Here is a 22,970-nt window from a genome sequence, read left to right on the forward strand (position 1 = left end):
CATCTCATCCTCAAAGCAGATCTTGGCGTATTTGTCCCTGCCACCCCCGCTGCGCAACCGGTAAGCGTAGGTGTCTTCAGGACACGGGGACCAGTGGTCACATTTTTGCCTTTTTGGGGTTGGGGCTGCAACAAACAAGAATGTAACAGTTAGCACCACACAGTACTGATCAGGAGAAACCACTGCTTGGCTATGAATGGCAGTTTGTCTGTCCCAGGACTTCGTATTGGCAAATCCCAGGAGTGGTAGAGGGCTTCTCAGGTGGCTCAGATGGTGAAGAATCCACCTACAACACAGAAGACCTCGGTTTAATTCCTGGGTTGGGAAGATCCCCCAGAGGAGGGAATGGCCTCCCATGCCAGTAGTGGTAGAGGAAAACTGGGAAGATGTGAAGCTAACTGAACCTGCTTTTGTATTCAAATACCAAATATGCAAAAGGAGGGGATGCTGAGTAGGTGGAACCATTTAAAAGGAGTTGGGAATCACTCTTAATCGTTAAGTATTATGGTGAACCAACCAGTAGCCTGTGGAACATCTGTCCAGCTTCTGAATTTACATACCTAAAACACACACACACACACACACACACACACACACTCCTGACTACTGTTAGTCCTGCCCCCAGGCCACAGGTGCAAGACCTTGTACCAAGGCCAGAAGGAGAGCCCAGAAACAAGGTCACCTCATCGTTGCCAAAAGCCACCCCTTAATCTTCATGAACAGGCTTCCTGACTCCATATTAGGCAAAAATGCCCTTTCCAGTGCTCACCCTAACCAATCAACTAATGCCACCCTTCCAGCACAAATTTTCTTTGTTTTGAGGCTATAAAAATTGGCTACTAATCCACGAAAGGGGTCGGCTCTCCCTGGTCTGTCTGGAGGTATCAGCCTGCTAGCTCGCAGCACCCACATTATCTCTGCTCTTTGGTCTCTATAAACTCACTCCCTTCTGAGATGCTCTGTGTCTGGAAACTCTTTTCCAACCCACGTTCAGATTGCCTCCACAACACCACTCTGGCCCTGGCTGACCTCTCTCCTTTCCCTTAAGCTGGAGACACTGAGGTTTTCTGCCTGGGCTGCTATGTCAGTGGTGGCAGGCCCCAGAGATGTCTTGCCCAGCAATAGAGGGCAGCAGTTGGGGAGGATGGGGTCAGCCAGCCCTGGGCACTACCTGCATCTCCCACTACTGGGTGCCTCGTTGCCATCACTTGTGTCTCCCTCCTTTCACAGGTGCAGCTATCTGTCATCACCCACAGAACCCAGAGTCTTGTGCTGGGCTTAAATTGTAATCCTGAGTCTCCAGAAAAAAATGAAAATCAGAAAGTGCTCCCACTCCTCCAGTTTGAGTGGGGACATGCTGCCTTATGGATCCCTGCAGTGCTCTTCTGTTTCATCTACCTGGATGAAAGCTCGGCCGGCAGGGTGGCTGGGAGGCCCTGCTGTGGGAGTCAGGACTACCCGTGAGTGTTGTGATGGCCAAGCGCCATGGGGCTGAGCTGGACCAGGGCTGAGCTGCTTGGGGATCATGCGGATGCTGGTCCATGCCCAGTCCTGGTGCCCAGGAGGCCACAGAGTTCTTGCGGGGGGTGCACCCCAACATCGCACTTAGCTCTTCACACCTTTCTTCCCCTCACTGGCACTACCCCCATCACTAACCAAAGCTTCAACCCACCTCGCACCGTCCAGCTTGCCCTGTTTTATTTTCTTTTGCTTAGCGCTCATCACTGTTTAACACCCCATAGTTCCCTCTTTAAAAGCTTCTGCATGAGGACAGGATGTCATCTGTTTATTTTCACAGCACCCCCAGCACCTAGTGGGTGTGCAGCACAAGCAGCTGCTCCATCAACATGTTGAACAAATATGTAACGGAGCAGGACCCTATGGGGTCTTCCTGGGCCAGATCCCCACTCTCCCCCTGGCCCCACAGTCCTCTGCCTGCCTCTCGTCTGTAGAAGAGCTTAGTCTCCCAGGACTCCCCAGAGTCACAAAAGCCTGACTCAAGGATTAATGACTGAAGGTATGTGATTGTATATGACAAAAGTAGCAGTTGGGCCAGGAGAACTGGTAACAATTCAAACAGTAAATCAGCCATATGGCAGTGACAGAATCTTTAGTTCCTCCCTGAAGTCCACAGCAGGGCTAACAGTATCTCATGCGCATCACTGAGTTGTTTTCCAGGTTCTAAAACCACCACCAAAAGGAAGAGGTTAACTACCCAATGACTACTGTGTGTGTTTTAAGTTGCTTCAGTCGTGTCTGACTCTTTGTGACCCTATGGACTGCATCCCACCAGGCTTCTCTGTCCATGGGATTCTCCAGGCAAGAATACTGGAGTGGGCTGCCATGCCCTCCTCCAGGGGATCTTCCCTACCCAGGAACTGAACCCACATCTCTTACATCTTCTGCACTGGCAAGCAGGTTCTTTACCACTAGTGAGTGCCACTGGGAAGCCACCCGATGACCACTATTAGCATGTATATTCCAGACCTACTGGAGCCTCAGGAGTGATTACGTTAACCCCTGGTACCCTGCCCTGTCACCTCTCTATCAGCCAATCAGAGAACTGTGCACAAGTTGATCATGTACTCTAAGGCTCTCTCCCTCAGGTTGCCTTTAAAAATGCTTCCCTGAAACCCATCAGGAAGTTCTAGTCTTTTGAGCACTAGCTGCCTGGACTCCTTGCTTTGCACCTGGAATAAATGCTGTACTTTCCTGCAGTACAACCCAGTGTCAGCAGACTGGCTTTGCTGCAAGAAGGTGAGCATATCAAGGTTTGGTTCGGTAACAAGTGAATGGACATCTGGCCCTTTGGTGAGGCAGAAACCTTACTTACTTTGGCAGAAAACTCAGAGCCACTGAACCTGCTCCCCCACTACAAAGGGGATGAGCAACCTGGAGTCAGGGCTTTCTGTACATGTGCTACAGCAGCTCTGGTTTGCTTTTAGTAATAACAAAGGACCTTGGGATTTTATCTTTTTTAATCTAATTTCTGAAGAAAAAAATTGAAAGTAATAGAAAGGCAAAAAGAAGGGAAAAAGTCTTATGTATTATTCTAAGTAATCATCACTGTTTTCTCTTTTGGTATATTTTCTTCTGGACTTTTCTATGCCTGCAGAGGACATCTGCAAAGTTGGAAAACATGGATTAACAATATATAAACAGTTTATCTATAACATATATGAACATATATGTTACCTCACTTACATTTTCATATAATATACTAAATACATTTTTTCTTAATCTCCAGTTACCTAAATTTAAAGCAAGTTGTCCAACTATTAACATGCGAAAGTGCTATAAATACAGTATCTTCTCAATGTTTCTCAGTTTTGAACATGAAAGTGTATTTATTTTAGTTTTTTAAAAAATTAATGATAATGCTCATTACTTTGAATTCAGGGGTAGTTTACCTAAAAACACACTGAGCATAATATTTAAAAATGTAACTAACACGCTGCCTAAAGTCTGTTTCCAGACTCTGCTGATATCCTGAGTGTGTACAGTTGGTTCCTTATGATGATTCATCTTTATGATGAACTTATGATGGTTCATCTTTATTATGGTGTGAAAGAAATGAATTCAGAGAAAACTATATGAATTCAGAGAAAACTATACTTTGAATTGTGAATTTCTATCCTTTCCCAGGGCTTCCCTGGTGGCTCAGTGGCAGAGAATCCGAATATTCATTGGAAGGACTATTGCTGAAGCTCCAATACTTTGGCCACATGATGTGAAGAGCTGACTCACTGGAAAAGACCCTGATGCTGGGAAAGATTGAAGGCAGGAGGAGAAGGGGACGATAGAGGATGAGATGGTTAGATAGCATTGCCAACTCAATGGACATGAATTTGAGCAAACTCTGGGAGATAGTAAAGGACACAGGAACCTGGCATGCTGCAGTCCATGGGATCGCAGAAAGTGGACACGACTCAGTGACTGAACAACAACGATCCTTTCCCACCTAGTGCTGTGGGGTCCAGTGCCTTTGTAATGCTGGACAGTGGCAGTCACAGCTCCTCCCAGTCAACCGCATGATCACAAGGGTGAATAACCGGTATGTGGACAGCCATTCTGGTTTTTTTGTTTTTAGCAAATTACAGGAGATAATCAACACAATTATAAACAGACTTTGTGATAGATGAATTTGCCCACCTGTAGGCTAATGTACATGTTCTGTGCCCAGTTAAGGTAAACTTGGCTAAGCTAGGATGTTCAGGTGTATTAAATACATTTTTGACCTGTGATATTTTCAACTTATGATAGGTTTATTGGGATGCAACTCTATTGTAAAGTCAAGGAAGCGGGACTTCCCTGGTGGTCCAGTGGTTAAGAATCAGCCTGCCAATGTAGGGGACTAGGATTTGATCCCTCCTCCAGGAAGATCCTACATTCACGGAGTAACTAAGCCTATAGCCACAACTACTGAACCCACAAGCCACAGTTACTGAAGCTTGCATGTCTACAGCCTGTGCTCCACAAGGAGAGCAGTCACTGCAATAAGAGGCCCCCACTTGCTGCAACTGGAGAAAGCTCACGAGCAGCAATGAAGACCCAGCACAGCCCTCAAAAAAGGTAAGCCAAGGAGGCTCTGTACTGTCTAGAGAGAACACTCCTAAAGTGGGATCCACACTCATCCTGCCTGCCACCTGTATTTCTCTTCCCAAGGACACAGACTTGCTCAGTGGACCCTGCTCTTCTTGGCAGGACTTCTTTGAGATTCCTCTTCCCCCTGCTCTTGGAGAAAGGCAACATTTCCAGGCCCTCTGCCATCATCACCATGCTGGTGGGTGCCCTGGCTACATAACCCTCTTGTCCTCACTGAGTTCTGGGCGTGCAGACAGCTGTGGTGTGACCAGCAAGATGGAAGGTCTAATATGGCCCAGCCCCAGTGTTGCTTAAAATATCCCAAGGTCATGGGGACACTGTACCTCCTGACCCCCAGTGGAAGTGGTAGTTTGGAGACAGAATGAGAGCAGATTAGTATGGGAGGCAGGGCGTGGAACCGGAAATGGTATTTTACTCTATTTTTAAGCCAGCTGGAAAAAGAGAAGCAAACAGGGCCTGGTAACATCACAAATAAGTGGGACAAATATTCCCACAGGGTGAAAGAGGCAGCCTGTCTTCCGGAACCTGGGCAAAGCATCACCCATGCTGCTTCTGAGGGTCCATGGTTACCAACAACGTCCTGGGTGTAACCAACCATGTTCCCAGCCATTAACCCTGTGCTAGCTATCTCCTGAGCAGGCCTGCTCCGTAAGGGATTCCATGACACAGCCCAGAAAGCAGAGAGAAGTTAAACTCAGGTGAGGAATTCAACTTCTGAGTAACAGGGAAGGAGAAGGCCATAAGGCAAGAGAGCCCGTTTTGCAAAAATGTTGGGAAGATTTAAAAAATAGCCTGTCTTTTTATGATTCAGCTAAGGGCTGTGCCTGCAAACATATCAAATGCAGTTTTATGTATTTAATATGATTTCAGTAAGATTCAAATACATTTTTATGTTGAGAAAATAGCAGTGAGTGGTTTCCTTTTTATGGAAGAATAGCTCATAGTTGATTTACAATGTTGTTAGTTTGAGGTGTGTGGCAAAGTGCTTCAGTCATATATACATATATATATATATATACGTATGTACACACACACATATATATATGCATATTTGCTGTTCAGTTGCTAAGCCATATTGGACTCTTTGTGACCCCATGAACTACAGTATGCCTGTATACATATACATTATAATAATTAATATATATTATATACATTATATATTAATATATTATATAACATATTAATGCATATTAATACATGGTATATATTAATATATGTATCTATTAATATATACTTCTACCAGTGGAGCCTTATATATAGTAATATTAATATACTTTATTATTATATTTTATTAAAGTATAATACTATATTAAAGTATATTATATTAGTATAGTATATTAAATTATATATAGTATATTAAGTATATTATATCATATATATTAAATACATGTTAAATATATCAAATATATTATATATACTATATATAGTATATTCAATGATAGTATATTCAATATATTAAAGTATTAATATACTTTATTAATATATTAATGTTATAGTTTATGTATTATATATAATGTTTTATATATAATATATGCATTATATATTATATATAACATGTATTATATATACATATTTATGGGCTTCCTTGGTGGCCCAGATGGTAAAGAATCTGCCTGTAGTATGGGAGGCCTGAGTTTGATCCCTGGGTTGGGAAGATCCCCTGGAGAAGGAAATGGCAACCCATTCCAGAATTTTTACCTGGAGAATCCCTTGGACAGAGGAGCCTGGTGGGCTATAGTCCATGGGGTCATAAACAGTGCCTAACACTTTCACACATATATATTTTATATATATATATATATATATATATATATATATAAAGTTTATTTCTCCTAGAAATAAGCTGTGACACTGAAGTAGCGGGTAGTCACTCCTCACCCTTCTTTTCTGGGTTCTAGCAGCAACAGGCCCTTGAGCCCCAGGTCTGGCCTCTGCGTGCCCCTGCATGACAGGTGCCCGAGGCAGGAGCAGCAGGCTGCCAGCTGAGAGCAGGAAGGAAAGCGAGAGCTGGCAGTTCTCTGAGAAGCACAGCTGCATGACGGCCTAGCGTGCTTGGGCACCAGGGAGTTGGGGTTCCTCCCTCAACTGGCCCTTGTTCCTCCTCCTGCCTGTCAGAAAGAAAAATAGGTCAGCCCTCCCTCCTCTCTCTGTGGATTCCACATCTTGGACTCAACCAACCAGGAACTGAAAAGATTTTTAAAAATTTCTGAAAGACCCGAAAAGCAAAACTTGAATTTGCATCTGGCAGGCAATGCTTTACATAGCATTTACATTGTATTTACAACTATTGACATATCATTTACATTGTACTAGGCATTGTATGTAACCTAGCTATGATTTAAAGTATGTAGGAGGGTTGTTAAGACAGCAAATGCTCAGAGTTCTCATCACAAATTTTTTTCTATTTCCTTAACTTTGTGTTTATATGAGATGGTGAATATTTACTAACTTGTGCAAACCATCGCATGATGTATGTAAGTCTAGTCATCATGCTGCACACCTTAAACTTATACTTGGTTGTTTAGTCGCTCAGTCATGTCCGACTGTTTGTGACCCCATGGACTGTAGCCCGCCAGACTCCTCTGTCCATGGGATTATCCAGGCAAGGATACTGGAGTGGGTTGCCATGCCCTCCTCCAAGGGATCTGCCTGACCCAGGGACTGAACCCATGTCTCTTGCATTGCCAGGTGGATTTGTTACTACTGACCACCAGAGAAGCCTCCAAACATATCCAGTGCTGTATATCAATTATGGGATTCCCTGGTAGCTCAGCTGGTAAAGAATCCACCTGTATATCAATTATATCGCAATAAAATTGAAAGAAAAAGAGATGAAGTATAAAGGAGGATGTGGGGGGGTAACATGCAGAAATTGCGCCATTTTATATAAGGCACCTGAGCATCTGTGCACTTTGGCATCTGCAGAGGTCCTGGAATCAATCTCCCACAGATAAGGGGGATGACTGTAGTTGTCTAAATTGGGCTTGACGTTCCAAAGGTCATTGGAAGCCTGAGAAATGCTCGTCACAGTGGCAACTTGCCGCTTTGTGCCTGTCCCACTGGGAAACTTGGGAAGCTGGGAACTGCGCCTGTTGCTGAGGACGGCGGGAGACAGGATCCAGTTCTGGAAAGCTGTCAGGCTCGACTGAGTCACCTGAACTGACAGGTGCGGTGTGGTTCCACTCCTGGGTATGTAAATACCAAAAAAAGTTTCAGCCGTGTCCACGAGGAGACCTGTGGGGATGTCTGCTACACAGCATCCGTGTGGTGACAAGCCGGAGGCAATAGGGAGCTGGTCCCACTCCCAAGAGAAAGAGGAGGGAAATGCGAAGACTCAAGCCCCAGGCACCATGCAGCCTGAGCAGCCTCAGAGGAGAGGCACCCACAGGCAGATAGGGCCTCAGGCATGGCGCTGAGCAACACCAAGAACCAGGTCCTTGCAGCACCGAAATGCACGCCTGCAAAACAGGACAAGCTGGCATGCAAGTAGGTGTTCATCAGAAGGGTGTCATTAGATGCATCAGAGGCCTGGGGGACGCTGGGTGATGTCAGAGAGGGAAGTGGGGATAAAGGGAGAAATAAATAAAATGAGAGAGCAAGGAGGAGATGCATCAGAGGCCTGGGGGATGCTGGGTGATGTCAGAGAGGGAAGTGGGGATAAAGGGAGAAATAAGTAAAATGAGAGAGCAAGGAGGAAAGTGGGGGAAAGGATGGATTAGGAGATTAGGATTGACATATATACACTACTGTGTATAAGATACACATTAATAATGTATATATAAAATAGCTGAGAAAAAAGAAGCTGAAGGCAAAGGAGAAAAATATACCCACCTGAATGCAGAGTTCCAAAGAAGAGCAAGGAAAGATAAGAAAGCCTCCTTCGTTGATTGATGCAAAGAAATAGAAGAAAACAATAGAATGGGAAAGACTAGAGATCTCTTGAAGAAAATTAGAGATACTACGGGAACATTTCATGCAAAGATGGGCTCAATAAAGGACAGAAATCATATGGACCTGACAGAAGCAGAAGATATTAAGAAGAGGTGGCAAGAATACACAGAAGAACTGTATAAAAAAGACCTTCATGACCCAGATAACCATGATGATGTGATCACACAGCTGGAGCCAGACATCCTAGAATGTAAAGTCAAGTGGGCCTTAGGAACCATCACTACGAACAAAGCTAGTGGAAGTGATGGAATTCCAGCTGAGCTGTTTCAGGTCCTAAAAGATGATGCTGTTAAAGTGCTGCACTCAACGTGCCAGCAAATTTGGAAAACTCAGCAATGGCCACAGGACTGGAAAAGGTCAGTTTTCATTCCAATCCCAAAGAATGTTCAAACTACCGCACAACTGCACTCATCTCACGCACTAGCAAAGTAATGCTCAAAATTCTCCAAGCCAGGCTTCAACAGTATGTGAACTGTGAACTTCCCGATGTTCAAGATGGGTTTAGAAAAGGCAGAGGAACCAGAGATCAAATTGCCAACATCTGTTGGATCATTGAAAAAGCAAGAGAGTTCCAGAAAAACATCTACTTCTGTTTTATTGACTATGCCAAAGCCTTTGACTGTATGCTGCTACTGCCGCTAAGTCGCTTCAGTCGTGTCCGACTCTGTGCGACCCCATAGACAGCAGCCCACCAGACTCCCCCGTCCCTGGGATTCTCCATGCAAGAACACTGGAGTGAGTTGCCATTTCCTTCTCCAACACATGAAAGTGAAAGTGAAGTCGCTCAGTCATGTCCAACTCTTAGCGACCCCATGGACTGCAGCCTACCAGGCTCCTCCGTCCATGGGATTTTCCAGGCAAGAGTACTGGAGTGGGGTGCCATTGCCTTCTCCGACTGTATGGATCACCACAAACTGTGGAAAATTCTTAAAGAGATGGGAATACCAGACCATCTTTCCTGCCTCCTGAGAAATCTGTATGCAGGTCAGGAAGCAACAGTTAGAACAGGACATGGAACAACAGACTGATTCCAATTTGGGAAAGGAGTGCCTCAAAGCTATATATTGTTACCCTGCTTATTTAACTTACACGCAGAGTACATCATGTGAAATGCCGGGCTGGATGAAGCACAAGCTGGAATCAAGATTGCTGGGAGAAATACCAATAACCTCAGATATGCAGATGACACCACCCTTATGGCAGAAAGCAAAGAAGAACGAAAGAGCCTTTTGATGAAAGTGAAAGAGGAGAGTGAAAAAGCTGGCTTAAAACTCAACATTCAAAAAACAAAGATCATGATAGCTGGTCCCATCACTTCATGGCAAATAGATGGGGAGACAATGGAAGCAGTGAAAGACTTTATTTTGGGGGGCTCCAAAATAAAAAATCATTGCAGATGGTGACTGCAGGCATGAAATTGAAAGACACTTACTCCTTGGAAGAAAAGCTATGACCAATCTAGACAGTTTATTAAAAAGCAGAGGCATTACTTTGCTGATAGAGGTCCGTCTAGTCAAAGTTATAGTTTTCCCAGTAGTCAAATATGGATGTGAGAGTTTGACTATAAAGAAAGCTGAGTGCTGAAGTATTGATGCTTTTGAACTGTGGTGTTGGAAAAGACTCTTGAGAGTCCCTTGGACTGCAGGGAGATCAAACCAGTCAGTCCTCAAGGAAATCAGTCCTGAATATTCATTGGAAGGCTGATGCTGAAGCTGAAACTCCAGTCCTTTGGCCACCTGATGTGAAGAACTGACTCATTGGAAAAGACCCTGATGCTGGGAAAGATTGAAGGCAGGAGGAGAAGGGGATGACAGAGGATGAGATTGGATGGCATCACCAACTCAATGGACATGGGTTTGAGCAATCTCTGGGAATTGGTGATGGACAGAGAAGCCTGGCATGCTACAGTCCATGGGGTCACAAAGAGTCGGACAGGACTGCGGGACTGAGCACAAACACATGTATGAGATAGATAATTAATAAGAACCGACTGTAGAGCACAGGGAACTCTACTCAGTATATATGTGGCTGATTCACTTTGCCGTACAGCAGAAACTAAGGCTACACTGTATTTTTTCCCAATAAAAAATTTTTTTTAAATTAATTAGTTAATTAAGTGAGGGCAGCCTGGTCCATGGCAGGTCACCTCTACTCCTAGTCCAGAGGTTCTGACCACTGAAGATGGCTGTCCTCTTGCTCTCTGTCCCTCCCTGGCTCCACCAGTGCTTGCCTAACATCCATCCACTCACCTGCCTGACCTTCCTTCCTACAACACTTGTCCCAGGCCCACCTAGTGACAGTTCTTATTAAAGGGGCAGTGAGGGGCCTGCCTCTCTGCTGGCTTCCCTGGTAACCGAAGAGCCCACCCGGTTCAGTGTCCCCTGTAACTGATAACCTCCCCCTTCCCCCAGGAGCAAAACCTGCCACCAGGACCTGCTCCCTTGGCAGCACAGTGAGTGTGGGTGTCACCCCAGGACCCTGATTCCAATGTGTAAGCCCCCCATCCATTAAACCAATGATGTCTGTGTTGCTGACTCTGGGTGCTTTCTTGGGTCTTGAAACTGGGCAAGTGCAGGGCTTGTAGGCCTGCTGGGGGACAGCCCAACAGGGAGGAAAGGAAGGAGTGGGTCAAGGAGGAGAGACGTGGGAAGCCTTACCCCTCAGGGGGAGGGAGACTGTGTGTTTGTCCTGTCGTGGAGGCGAGCACAGAACCTTCCACAAAGTCCTAATCTCCCCGTGAAATATGAGAAGGGGGATGTAAGGGTTAATAGTCAGTTACCTGTCGCTCTGGGTAAGCCATGAGAAGAACAGCATAGGTAAAGAATATAAGCCAGATATAGCAACTAAGTATAATCTAAACAAAAAGTACATCGGGCTGATTAGTTGGGCTCGTCATGCCTTGCTGAGCTAAGGAGGACCATGGTGTGGACCTTGGAACTCTGGGTCAGCGCAAGTTCAGAATGCTGCTTGTGCACACACTGATGGTTCTTCTGATGTTCCTGCGAAGATTGCTGCCCCTCAGCTGTGTGATGCCCTTGGCACTAGGAGGTAACATAAAAGTACAGAGAAGAGCATTAACTCTGGGATGACTGGGGGCATGGGAAACTTATGTTATCTGAAAACCAGATACTTTCTGCGTACCAAGAGCTCAATAAAAGCAATGTGGAATCGGTCAGCAGGGCTCTTGATCCTAGAGGTCATGAGTCCCCTGGTCCCATCTTTAAAACACCAATACAGTATACTAACACATATATATGGAATTTAGAAAGATGGTAACAATGACCCTATACACTAGACAGCAAAAGAGACACAGATGTATAGAACAGTCTTTTGGACTCTGGGAGAAGGCGAGGGTAGGATGATTTGAGATAATAGCATTGAAACATGTAAATTATCATATGTGAAACAGATCACCAGTCCAGGTTCGATGCATGAGACAGGGTGCTCAGGGCTGGTGCACTGGGATGACCCTGAAGGGAGGGATAGGATGGGGAGGGAGGTGGGAGGGGGGTTCAGGATGGGGAACACATCTACACCCATGGCTGATTCATGTCAATGTACGGCAGAAACCACTACAGTATTGTAAAGTAATTAGCCTCCAATTAAAATGAATAAATTAATTAAAAAAAACTTTAATTCTGTCTCTAGTTTCCTTTTTCCAAACTGTGCGTTAACCACTTTCAATCCCTACCTGCTGCTCTGGCCACAGTAAGTGGTGCCCAATGTGGGGCTCGAAAGTGAAGGATCGCTGAGAGGGAAGCTAAAGTTAAACAATTGTAGCAGGGTCCCGAGGAAAAGTGGGGTGAGGCCTCTGGAAATCCCCCTTTGCAGTAAGTAACACTCTCTCAGGCATTGAAACCGGGGTTAAGCATGGGAAATTCAAAAAGCTCGGAACAATACCCGCCACCGTATGCTGCTAGCTGCTAAGTCGCTTCAGTCGTGTCCGACTCTGTGTGACCCCAGAGACGGCAGCCCACCAGGTTCCCCCGTCCCTGGGATTCTCCAGGCAAGAACACTGGAGTGGGTTGCCATTTCCTTCTCCAATGCAGGAAAGTGAAAAGTGAAAGTGTAAGTTGCTCAGTTGTGTCCGACTCTTAGCGACCCCATGGACTGCAGCCTACCAGGCTCCTCCATCCATGAGATTTTCCAGGCAAGAGTACTGGAGTGGGGTGCCATTGCCTTCGCCGTATATATGCCTTGTAAGGCAGCTTTTAAGAGGTGAGGCACCGGGGTGGAGGAGGGGACAAAAATCAGTGAGGGCCGGCTATTGGAGCTTTCACCAACCATTGAGAAACATTGCTGGCGGTTCCCTTCTTTAGATTTAGGAACATGGGAGAAGGTAGGTAGTGAATTAGAGAAACTTCTTTGCAAGGGAGTGCCCTTGCCTGCATCTATCAGGTCAATTGGACACTGAAAATCTGCTTTGGAACCTCTTCCGACCCCTAAAAGCTCAGAAGGGAGTGAGGATGAATGTGAAACCCCATCAGAGGGAGGACTTGAATATACAGAGCCCAAGGGGGTAGAACAAGCTGCAGTTCCTTTTTGCCTTTGTTTAAGAAAGGAATTTCCTCTGCCTCCTCTTCCTCCCCCTCTTGTCTTAACTGCTGGAGCAGCTCAAGCCTTTGCTTCTTTAGGACAGACAGCAGTTCTGTCACCCCTCCAGAAAGGTTTTTTGGCGCTCGACAGGAGGGGTGATTTGGAGGTTATGGCTAGGGCGTTTCCTTTGACAATACGTGAACGGATAGCTCCTGGGACAGATCCTAATAATCCTAGTGGGGTGTGTGAGGCTATACACAAGCAGATTCAAAATATTAAAGGAACCTAAGCAAGTTGTTCAGAATTATGGAGTAAATTCTCCTTTCATCATGGGAATAGTGCAAGGACTAGCTGAGGGTTCCCTTTTGATAATGGAAGCTCATGACCAAGTCAGGTAGATCCCCATCTCTTCAGATCAATTGATAGGCAGTGGAAATTGGGGGAGAACTCAAGATCAAGTGCTTATGGAAGATCAGGCTATAGAACAGGTGAGGCGATACTACAGAAGAGCCTGGGAGAAAATAGAGGTTAAAGGACAGGCTTTCTTTACTTTAAGAGAAGACCTCACCGCTCCAGAGAGACAATCCCTGCTGGAACATCTTATCAGTCAGGCCACACCTGTCATTAGAGCCCATTTGAACACGCTTTGGTTTATTTTTTAGCTATGAAACAATGACTACAAAAAAGAGAGATGACATTTTTGACACTGAGTGGCCAGGATATTCTTTAGACTCCAGAGAAAACTGGTTAAAATAAAATCTTTTTTGAAATTGCAAAACCGGTTCTTCTTGCATGTACAATTAGGAAAAAGTTGACTTGTTAAAATACTTTTTTGGAGCTTCAATTCTGCCTGAGAAACAAAAACAGGCCTGGGAAAAAACCTGAAGTTAACTCTTATCTTGTCCTTGGGATACACAGCCCATTCTATCTGGGACTCCAGCCATGAACAAATTGGTAGAACTTAAACCAAGAAAAAAAAAAAGAAGAGGCAAAGAGACATTTTAAATTTCAAGAGGAAAACTATGAGATCTCTGTCCGTCTGTCTGTCTAAATTTATCTGTATCTCAGTGTGTGTCTTTGTTTTAGGATAATATGAGGTTAATTTATAAATGAGCTCTATTTAATTTCAGGTTCACACGAACTGAGAAATATTCAATATTAACTATCCAACATTAATGTTTTTTTGTTAAGCTAATTATGTCTTGAGTCATCAACATTGTGTAATACTTTGATTGTGCCTAGGCTTAATGTAAACTAAATCTGTTGACAAGGAAAGTAACTCGAGTGAAGAAACTTCAAAAATAACACACACATACAAATATATATGAGATGAAAACTTTTAGATAAACTCTACTAAAATGATTATATTATAGAAATGTCTATCTAAAATAATCTGAGGACTGGGGTAACTTAAATTTCTAGGGTTGTGCTAAACTAAATGATAAAAGTTTATTAAATAGCTAGGTCATTTCCAAACAAATTAAGATTTTGAAACATTAATTACTGAACACTAACAGAGAAACTAAAGAGATTTTGGATTATTAATAAATATGTTTAGTGCCATCCCGAGATGTTCTCTGTTAAGAAAAAATTAAAACTGGTATTTATGTTCACCAATCTACAAAATGCTAATATAAAAGACAGTTTATGGTTTAAGGAAAATGAGATTTATGTTTTTAATAAAAAAAGGTATGAAAAATAAAATTACAGTCTATTAAAAAAGAAGTGAGCCTAAACTTACCGGTGGTTATTTGCTAAATAGATAAATGAAGTGATGAATACAAAAAAGTGTGAAAAAGGTTTGTAGCAAATGAAAGAAGAGTTTTGTGCATGGTACATTTTCTTAAGACATTAAACTGCCTTTGAAGTCTTATTGTTACTTTGACTAAGTAAAAAAGCTATTATTTTACAGTGAATATAAGCTGGTACCAAGCTGGAATTTGGTTTTCTCTTCCAAACAAAGTTTGGAATATGGCTTTTGATAACAGATTATACAAATTTCTTTGTCTTTAAGTGATTCATCAGTTCAGTTCAGTCACTCTGTCGTGTCTGACTCTTTGCAACCCCATGAATAGCAGCACGCCAGGCCTCCCTGTCCATCACCAACTCCCGGAGTTCACTCAAACTCACATCCTTCGAGTCGGTGATGCCATCCAGCCATCTCATCCTCTGTCGTCCCCTTTTCCTCCTGCCCCCAATCCCTCCCAGCATCGGAGTCTTTTCCAATGAGTCAACTTTTCTCATGAGGTGGCCAAAGTACATACTTGCTTATAAAATCTTTTGTTACTTTGATAAAATGAATGAGTGCTATTTCACAGTGATCTATGGAGACTATGGCACACATGGACAAAGATCATTCTGCTTCTACAAAATTAACCCCTCATCAGGAAATTTTAAAAGGATAAACAATGGTTATAAACCAATGGCACCCCACTCCAGTACTCTTGCCTGGAAAATCCCATGGACAGAGGAGCTTGGTAGGCTGCAGTCCATGGGGTCGCTAAGAATCGGACATGACTGAGCGACTTCACTTTCACTTTTCACTTTCATGCATTGGAGAAGGAAATGGCAAACCACTCCAGTGTTCTTGCCTGGAGAATCTCAGGGACGGTGGAACCTGGTGGGCTGCCGTCTATGGGGTCACACAGAGTCGGACACGACTGAAGCGACTTAGCAGCAGTAGCAGCATAAACCAAACAGTCAGGGCTATGGGAAGTCCAAGACAGCCACGTGGCTTTTCCTGGGTCCCTTTCAAACCTCACTTTTATTTCATAAGCTAAAGCCTTTCCTGGCTTCAGGGTTGATATCTCACAATAGAAAAAAAAAAAAAGGTTAAAATGTGTTTTCTACAATCTCCAGTGATTGGGTCATCCACTTTGCTGGACAGGTCATACAGACATTGGCAAAAAACTTCACAAACTTCTTGCAGACTATCATTTTTACTGATGTCCTTGGTCATCAGGCAAGGACCACAGAACAAAGGGATTGGTTACATGAGATTGAACAGACTGCTAAATATGACTAAAGTTTTCATGACTTTTCGTCTGACATATTACTGGCTTCTCATTTTTGTTTTCAGATATAAAAAAGCTCTTCTCCTCAAGTCACTGATGGTTTAAAACAATTTAGTCATTTACACCTGTGGGTAAAATTAAAACATTTTCTCTTTTCTCTTTACCTTGTTCCTCCAGAAACTGGAAACATTTGGGTTGTGAACAGCCTCATCAAGGTAAAAAGGACGGTTTCCAGACATTTACAAAAATCTCAGAGTATACTGAGGATTTCTAAAAGAAATCTCCACCCAACTGATGTCAGGCCTATAACATCTGTTTCACTGAATCTTCAGTTCTAGTTTTGTTAATAAGATCTGTATTTACTAAGGGGGCTTCCCTGGTGGCTCAGATGATAGAGGTCTGCCTGCAATACGGGAGACCTGGGTTCAATCCCTGGGTTGGGAAGATCCCCTGGAGAAGGAAACGGCAACCCACTCTAGTACTCTTGACTGGAGAATTCATGGACAGATGAGCCTGGAAGGCTAGTTCCTCGTGGTTATGTTACACTGCTAAGAGGTTTAATTAAGTTATTTAAAAGGACACTCTAAGTTTGTTTCTAAAGATTATATCAGTAACCAGTCTTTGAATGAAGATCAGATGCTCCAGGATCTACAACCAGCAAATTAACAACAGGCCATAGTCATTTAACAAACTAAGTCAGATGACCTGGAGATGTTACTGAGCTATACCTAATGAAAGTTCTTGACTTAAGTTCTTACTTATGATTTTACTATTACTGCTAACTATATTGCTTTCTATATTGCCTGTTTCAAAAAGTGTTGTCCCTTACATTATCAAATGTGTGACTAAGCCACTGATATAATAATGGTATATAGTTCCATATGAAACCCATAGTTATAATGGATATAATTCATATATCTTCCTTTGGTAATCTCTGTTACATACATGTGACTACTGATACATTCTCTCAATTTATATGGACCACTACTCAATCTGGTGAGCCTACAAAATGTGTACAAAGACATTTATATGCTTGTTTTGCTGTTATAAAACTACCAAAACCTCTAAAAACTAATAACGGCCCTGCTTATACCAGTAGAGCATTCCAACAATTTCTTAAAATTTGGTCTATAAAACATTCTACTGGAATGCCCTATAATCCACAAGGACAGGCCATAGTGGAGAGGGCTAATCAATCACTTAAACATATGATACAAAAACAAAAAAAGGGGGAGATGCCACAGGACAATAAATAATATTGAAGAAAGCTTTATTTACTCTCAATTTTTGAATATTTCAGCACAAACTACGGAAACTGCAGCTGAGTGACATTTTCAGGCTACATCCACAAATAAAACTAAGCCTGTGATTTGGTGGCAGATCCACTAACAAATGCTGTTACTGGGGAAGTTAATTACATGGGAATTAATTACATTGTAATTACATTGTAATTAATTACATTAATTACATGGGGAAGAGCGTTTGCTTGTATCTCCCCAGGAGAAGGTCTAGAACCTGTGTGGATTCCAGCTCGTAGAGTAAAACCAAGCAGAAACAATCAGTGACTCCAGGCAACCTGATCATGGCTATGTTTGCCCTGATAACCATTGCAGTGAGTATACTCCTGACTTTGGCAGAAGCAAAGAATTATACCTATTGAGCCTATGTACCTAATTCCCCCATTGCTAAGGCCTGTTAATTGGGGTGAAGGATCTATCCCTATTTATGTTAATGAATCCTCCTGGATCCCTGGTCCAGAAGAGAAGCGTTTGCCCTTCATAAAAAGGAAAAGGGGACCCCCTACAATAGTACTTTGGATTTTGACCCTTGGCCTGTTTGCCTGGGTGCTGACCAGGGCTGTCTTAATCTATCAATGCGGGCGTGGCTTTCCGTAAATTCTTTGAACAGAAATCACACTAAGGCTCAACAGTATTTGCTTTCTGGATTGAGCTTTGGATATCGAGAAACTAATCAAAATAATCTACCACATCAGATAGACCCATGTGAGAACAGACCCATATGGGCCAACCAACAAGACCAAATACAATGGGATACCTGTCGCGGGACTGAGGGAGTGATCTGACTTAATGGTTCCTATGGAATTGTCTGGGACTGGTCCCCTGAGGGGTATACAGTCTCTAATTGCTTACACCGTAACTCACCCTGCAATCCTTAAAAGAAGTTGCATTGGCATGTATGTGAGTGCAATCACACTACTATTACTACACACTGAGAATACCCCATTATCTGGCCTGGCAGTGGCATGACTTCGCCACAGCCACAGCTCGAATCAGGTAGGGCTCAGACATAAATATGGAAGTTGGCCATAAGCCTGAAGAGATATCGAATTTGGGATGGAAATTATTCTCATTCCACAATTTATACTCTGTCATTCAATACATCAACAAACTGGACGTTTTATACTCAAACTTGTGTTTGGGATCCATATGTGATTATGACTGGCACTATAACTATTAACAAGACAGAAAGGGACCTAACCTGCCAGGATTCCAAACTATATACTTGCTTGATTCAACTGTAACCATTCCTATGTGATGTTGCGCAGATGTTTAGGAGTCTGGCTGCCAGTAACTCAAAGCAGGCCTTAGGAACTCTCCCCTGACATGCATACTTTGCTCACAGTACTAAATACCATTTTGAAAAGATCCAAGCGTTTCATTGGGCTCCTTATTGCCGCCATAATGGTCATTATTGCCATCACTACCACAGTGGCAGTGGCGGGAGTAGCTCTCCATCAGATGGTACAAACCACCACTTTTGTGCAGGAGTGGCATAAAAATGCCAGTTCCGCTTGGGGAGCCCAAACTCATATAGATGAGGAGATTAACAACAGGTCGGTGGATGTAGAAAGGAACCTACATCCTGCAGTGCTACTCTTAGGGGAAGAAGTGCAAAATCTTAAATTACAAATGCATTTAAAGTGTGACTGGAACATTACTACTTTCTGTGTGACCCCCCCCCCCACCCAGGAATATAAGCAATCTGAACATACCTGGGAAAATATTAGACAACACTTGCAGGGCTATATGGCTGACAACCTTACTCTAGATATTAAACAAGCAAAAATCATGGGCATGCAGCATGCTTCTCTTAGACTACTACCAGGAACAGATATACTTCAAGGAATAGCAAAGGGCCTTAAATCATTGAGTCCTCTTGAGTGGATCAAAGGTATCAGAGGTGGTCTCATTTAAACATTACACGTGCTTTGTTGTTTCACTATAATCTTCTGTTTAGTCTTCAGAGGCACATGAAAGTCCTCCAAGAACTAATGAAGAAAGAAGTCGTGAGATTGACATATGTTCTGCTACAAAAACAAAAAGGGGGAAATGCAGGGGTTAATAGTCAGCTACCTGTTACTCTGGCTAAGTCATGAGAAGAACACCATAGGAAAAGAATAAAAGTGAGATAGAGCAATTAAGTATAATCTAAAGAAAACATACATCGGGCTGATTAGCTGGGCTCGTCATGCCTTGCCGAGCTAAGGAGGAACATGGTGTGGACCTTGGAACTCCGGGTCAGTGCAAGTTCAGAACGCCGCTTGCGGAAACACTGACGGTTCTTCCGATGTTCCTGTGAAGATTGCTGACCTTGGCTGTGTGATGCCCTTGGTACTAGGAGGTAACATACAAACACAGAGAAGAGCACGAACTCGGACTTGACTAGGGGCATGGGAACCTTATGTTATCTAAAAACCAGATACTTCTGCATACTAAGAGCTCAAGAAAAGTGGTGTGGAATTGGTCAGCAGGGCCCTTGATCCTAGAGGTCATGAGTCCCCTGGTCCCATCTTTAAAACTTTAATTCTGTCTCTAGTTTCCTTTTTCCAAACTGTGTGTTGACCACTTTTGATCCCTACATGCTGCGCTGGCTGCAGCAGGGGGAGGCAGGGAGGCCAGAGGATGAAAACCTGCCGTCCAGGCAGATTCCAACCACTGCCCAGGTTCCTGAGCAGGAGGAGACTGGCTCTAGAAAATAAGCCAAGTCAGCGGGACTTGCCCATGCATGCAAAATCACACGGATATGGTGGGGAGGCTACACCCAATCTACTGACAGATGGTGTGAACCCAGGGAGAGCTGGATTTACAAACTCTGTGTGGAGCCCAAAGTAACAGAGGATTCCAGGGCCCTGAGGCCTGCAGGAGTTGTGCTCTGTCTTTGGACCTGGTCCTGAGGCCAGGAAAGCATCCTCTACCCACCTGTCTGCCAGGCACAGAGGGGCTCTAAAGGTGGCACCTGGACAGGGGGCACCTGTCCCTGGGGAGCATCCATTCCCCCAGCCACACTGTGGATAACAGCCCAGACTAAGTGTGGCCGCAAAGCCAGCCTGACCCTGTGGATGATGCTGTCCCCTTTTAATCTTTTATCCACGTAAGAAATGGAATATTTCCTGCCATATCAGTAAACAAGGATGTCACAGTCATCAGCGATTGTAGCCCTCCTACGAGAGCCGGTGAGCCCTGAGGGAACTCAGGAAGGAAAGAACACCTGCCATCTAGCAGCCGTCAGAATGAAGCCACTTCCTACGGTGAGCTCTGAGGAACTCAGGACACAAAACAGGATACTGGCCCCAGAGAGCTGAGATGCAAATAAAAGGAAATGATTTCAGTGCACCTAGATTCTTGGGTGCTAAAGTGCTAAATTCCTTAACTTGGGATATCTGGTTCTCTTTAATTAACCATCATCTTTTGATGTTCAGACTACCTGCCTTTTGTTGCAAAACTTCTATATATACTGACTCCTCCCCTTGCCTCCTCAGAGTTTCTCTCTCAGAGCTACTTGAGATGCTGTCTCCTGGACCTAAAGTCCTAAAATTTCCCACCAAATAAAACATAACTCTCAACTTTTAGGTTGTGAATATTTTTTAAGTCAACACATGTGAGCATCAGACTACGAATCACAAGATACAACCTCCACACTCTGGGTCCATCAGACTCCTGAGCAGTCATGAGTTCCCCCAGAGCAGAGGCTCCAAGCCAGTAGGATCCAGGACACAGCTGCTGGCTTTCAGCACTACCTTTGGTTCCCAATAACTCGACGTGCTTTGTCACGAGGGAGGGTGACAGGGCCTCCCCTTTCCCCTGGTGGGAATCAGAAACCACATGAACTAGCCCACATAAAAAGATCAGGTTAGAGGCAGCTCCTGGAGGCAAGCCCTCACCCAGAACAGACTTCCCATTTTGTGTAAAATCGGAGAAAACGAGAAAGTCAGCCCTTTGAAAGCAGATCCATTCCCTGAACATTCAGGGTCTCCCCCAGGGTACTGGCCTCATCCATAATCCACATGCAATAAAATCCATCTGATTACAAGCAAATTCACTGCGAAAAATCCTACTTAAAATAAAAACACTTCAGTCATAGTCAATACATAAAAAGTTCTTTTTTTTTTTTTTTCTGGCCACAAAAGGTAATCAAGTTTGAAAAGGAATGGTTTTTTATAACATTAGATCATTACTTGGCTCTTCATATGTGTGAAAATTAATTTTGTATCATTTATTTCTGTGAAAAATATATCAGCTACCTATTTACAATGAGATTGTGGAAAAGGGTACAGATGATGACTTCAGGGTCTCACACATTTTCCAATGTAACTTTTAGTGGATATTTTGTAATTTCACTTCATCCCCAATTCCAGTGTGAATTTTTAATGCATCCCACGTATAAAGCTTGTTTTCCTAACATCATGGCTTGCTTGGGGTCTCACGGGGTGTGAGCAGGGCAATGGAGTGGGAACTATGGTAGAGGATTCTTCCTCTTCCTCCTGCTCCTCCTCTTTTTCATCAACATAAATGGCAGTAGAGACCACAGCCCAGTCTCACCGCTGCAGCAGGGCTGCAAGTCCTTGCCTTGACCCCACCGTGGTACCCACCTTTCAGGACGGGCCTCTTGCCAATGCTCTGGATGCTGTAGACGGCGCTGGACAGGTGCACGTCTGGGATGAGTTCTGCCAGCAGGTACCCGGAGTACCAGGCACACAGGGAGGCGAAGATGAAGAACACTGCCTTCAGGGTGCCTGTGGACAGACAGATGACAAGATGCATGTGGGTGCCCCCACCTGCTTTCTGACCCCATCCAGGCCTTCCTGATGGCACCCTTGAGTCTTAGCAGAATGCCCCATGGGGAATTCCTCAGGACGGTGGCCTGGCGAGGGCCTGAGGCCAGTCAGTGGAGCCCATTGGCTTCTGAGCACAGCTGCTGAGGGGAACAGGATCAGGGGACATGAGCGGGTGACAGGAGTGGGATGTGAAGGCGGTCGGGCTGAGGTTCCCATCTGCTGCTGTGCTGGGTCTCAGAGCTTCCTCATGGGCTCACATCAAGGGCTCGTCAGGCGGTCCTGACGCCTGGCCTAAGGACAGACGAGGCCCTTCCCTCCAGAGCCCATGGGACTTAGGAAGCTCCTGGAAGCAAACAGAAACCCAGCGGGTGGCGGAGGCACCCTGGTGTGTTTACCGTGTCACCAGTGCTGAGGGTGGTACCTGGTGCCCATGAGCAGGCAGCCACCCCTGTGACACTGGAAATGGTCCCAGACTGTCATTATCCTCAGACAAGGCTGGAGGGACACTCACGGTTCCTGGCGAAGGATGTTGTTGAGTTCTGCTGCAGGCCACAGGTGCGAGGCTTTGCACAGATCACACGGAAGTGGAAGCAGAACCCCGAATCAAGGTCACCTCTGAAGCTGACTGAGCCCCTTTGTAACCATTGCCAAAAGCCCCCTGATCATTACTAACCAGCTTCCCGACTCCCAGTTAGACAAAATGCCCACTTCAGTAAACACACTGTGCTGTGCTTAGTTGCTCAGTCATGTCTGACTCTTCGACCACCCTGACTGTAGCCCGCCAGGCT

General features: G+C 44.4%; 1 protein-coding gene across 3 annotated transcripts in view; it reads right to left on the reverse strand.

The window, feature by feature from the left end:
- The window catches only part of FAM3B (FAM3 metabolism regulating signaling molecule B), a 65,971-nt gene that overhangs the window by 38,026 nt on the left and 4,975 nt on the right, over positions 1 to 22,970 (reverse strand). For all 3 annotated transcript variants that reach the window (XM_086340358.1, XM_086340423.1, XM_086340498.1), the window contains exons 2-3: positions 21,997 to 22,140; positions 2 to 125 (exon numbers count right to left, since the gene is read on the reverse strand). In XM_086340358.1, coding sequence (XP_086196484.1) covers positions 2 to 125; positions 21,997 to 22,140 — 268 coding nt within the window. The remainder of the gene's footprint in view (position 1; positions 126 to 21,996; positions 22,141 to 22,970) is intronic.

The sequence above is a fragment of the Bos grunniens genome, chromosome 1 (assembly GCF_055505025.1).
Source record: "Bos grunniens cultivar Pamir isolate PY7600 chromosome 1, Bosgru_T2T1.0, whole genome shotgun sequence".
In the NCBI taxonomy this organism is placed as follows: Eukaryota; Metazoa; Chordata; class Mammalia; order Artiodactyla; family Bovidae; genus Bos; species Bos grunniens.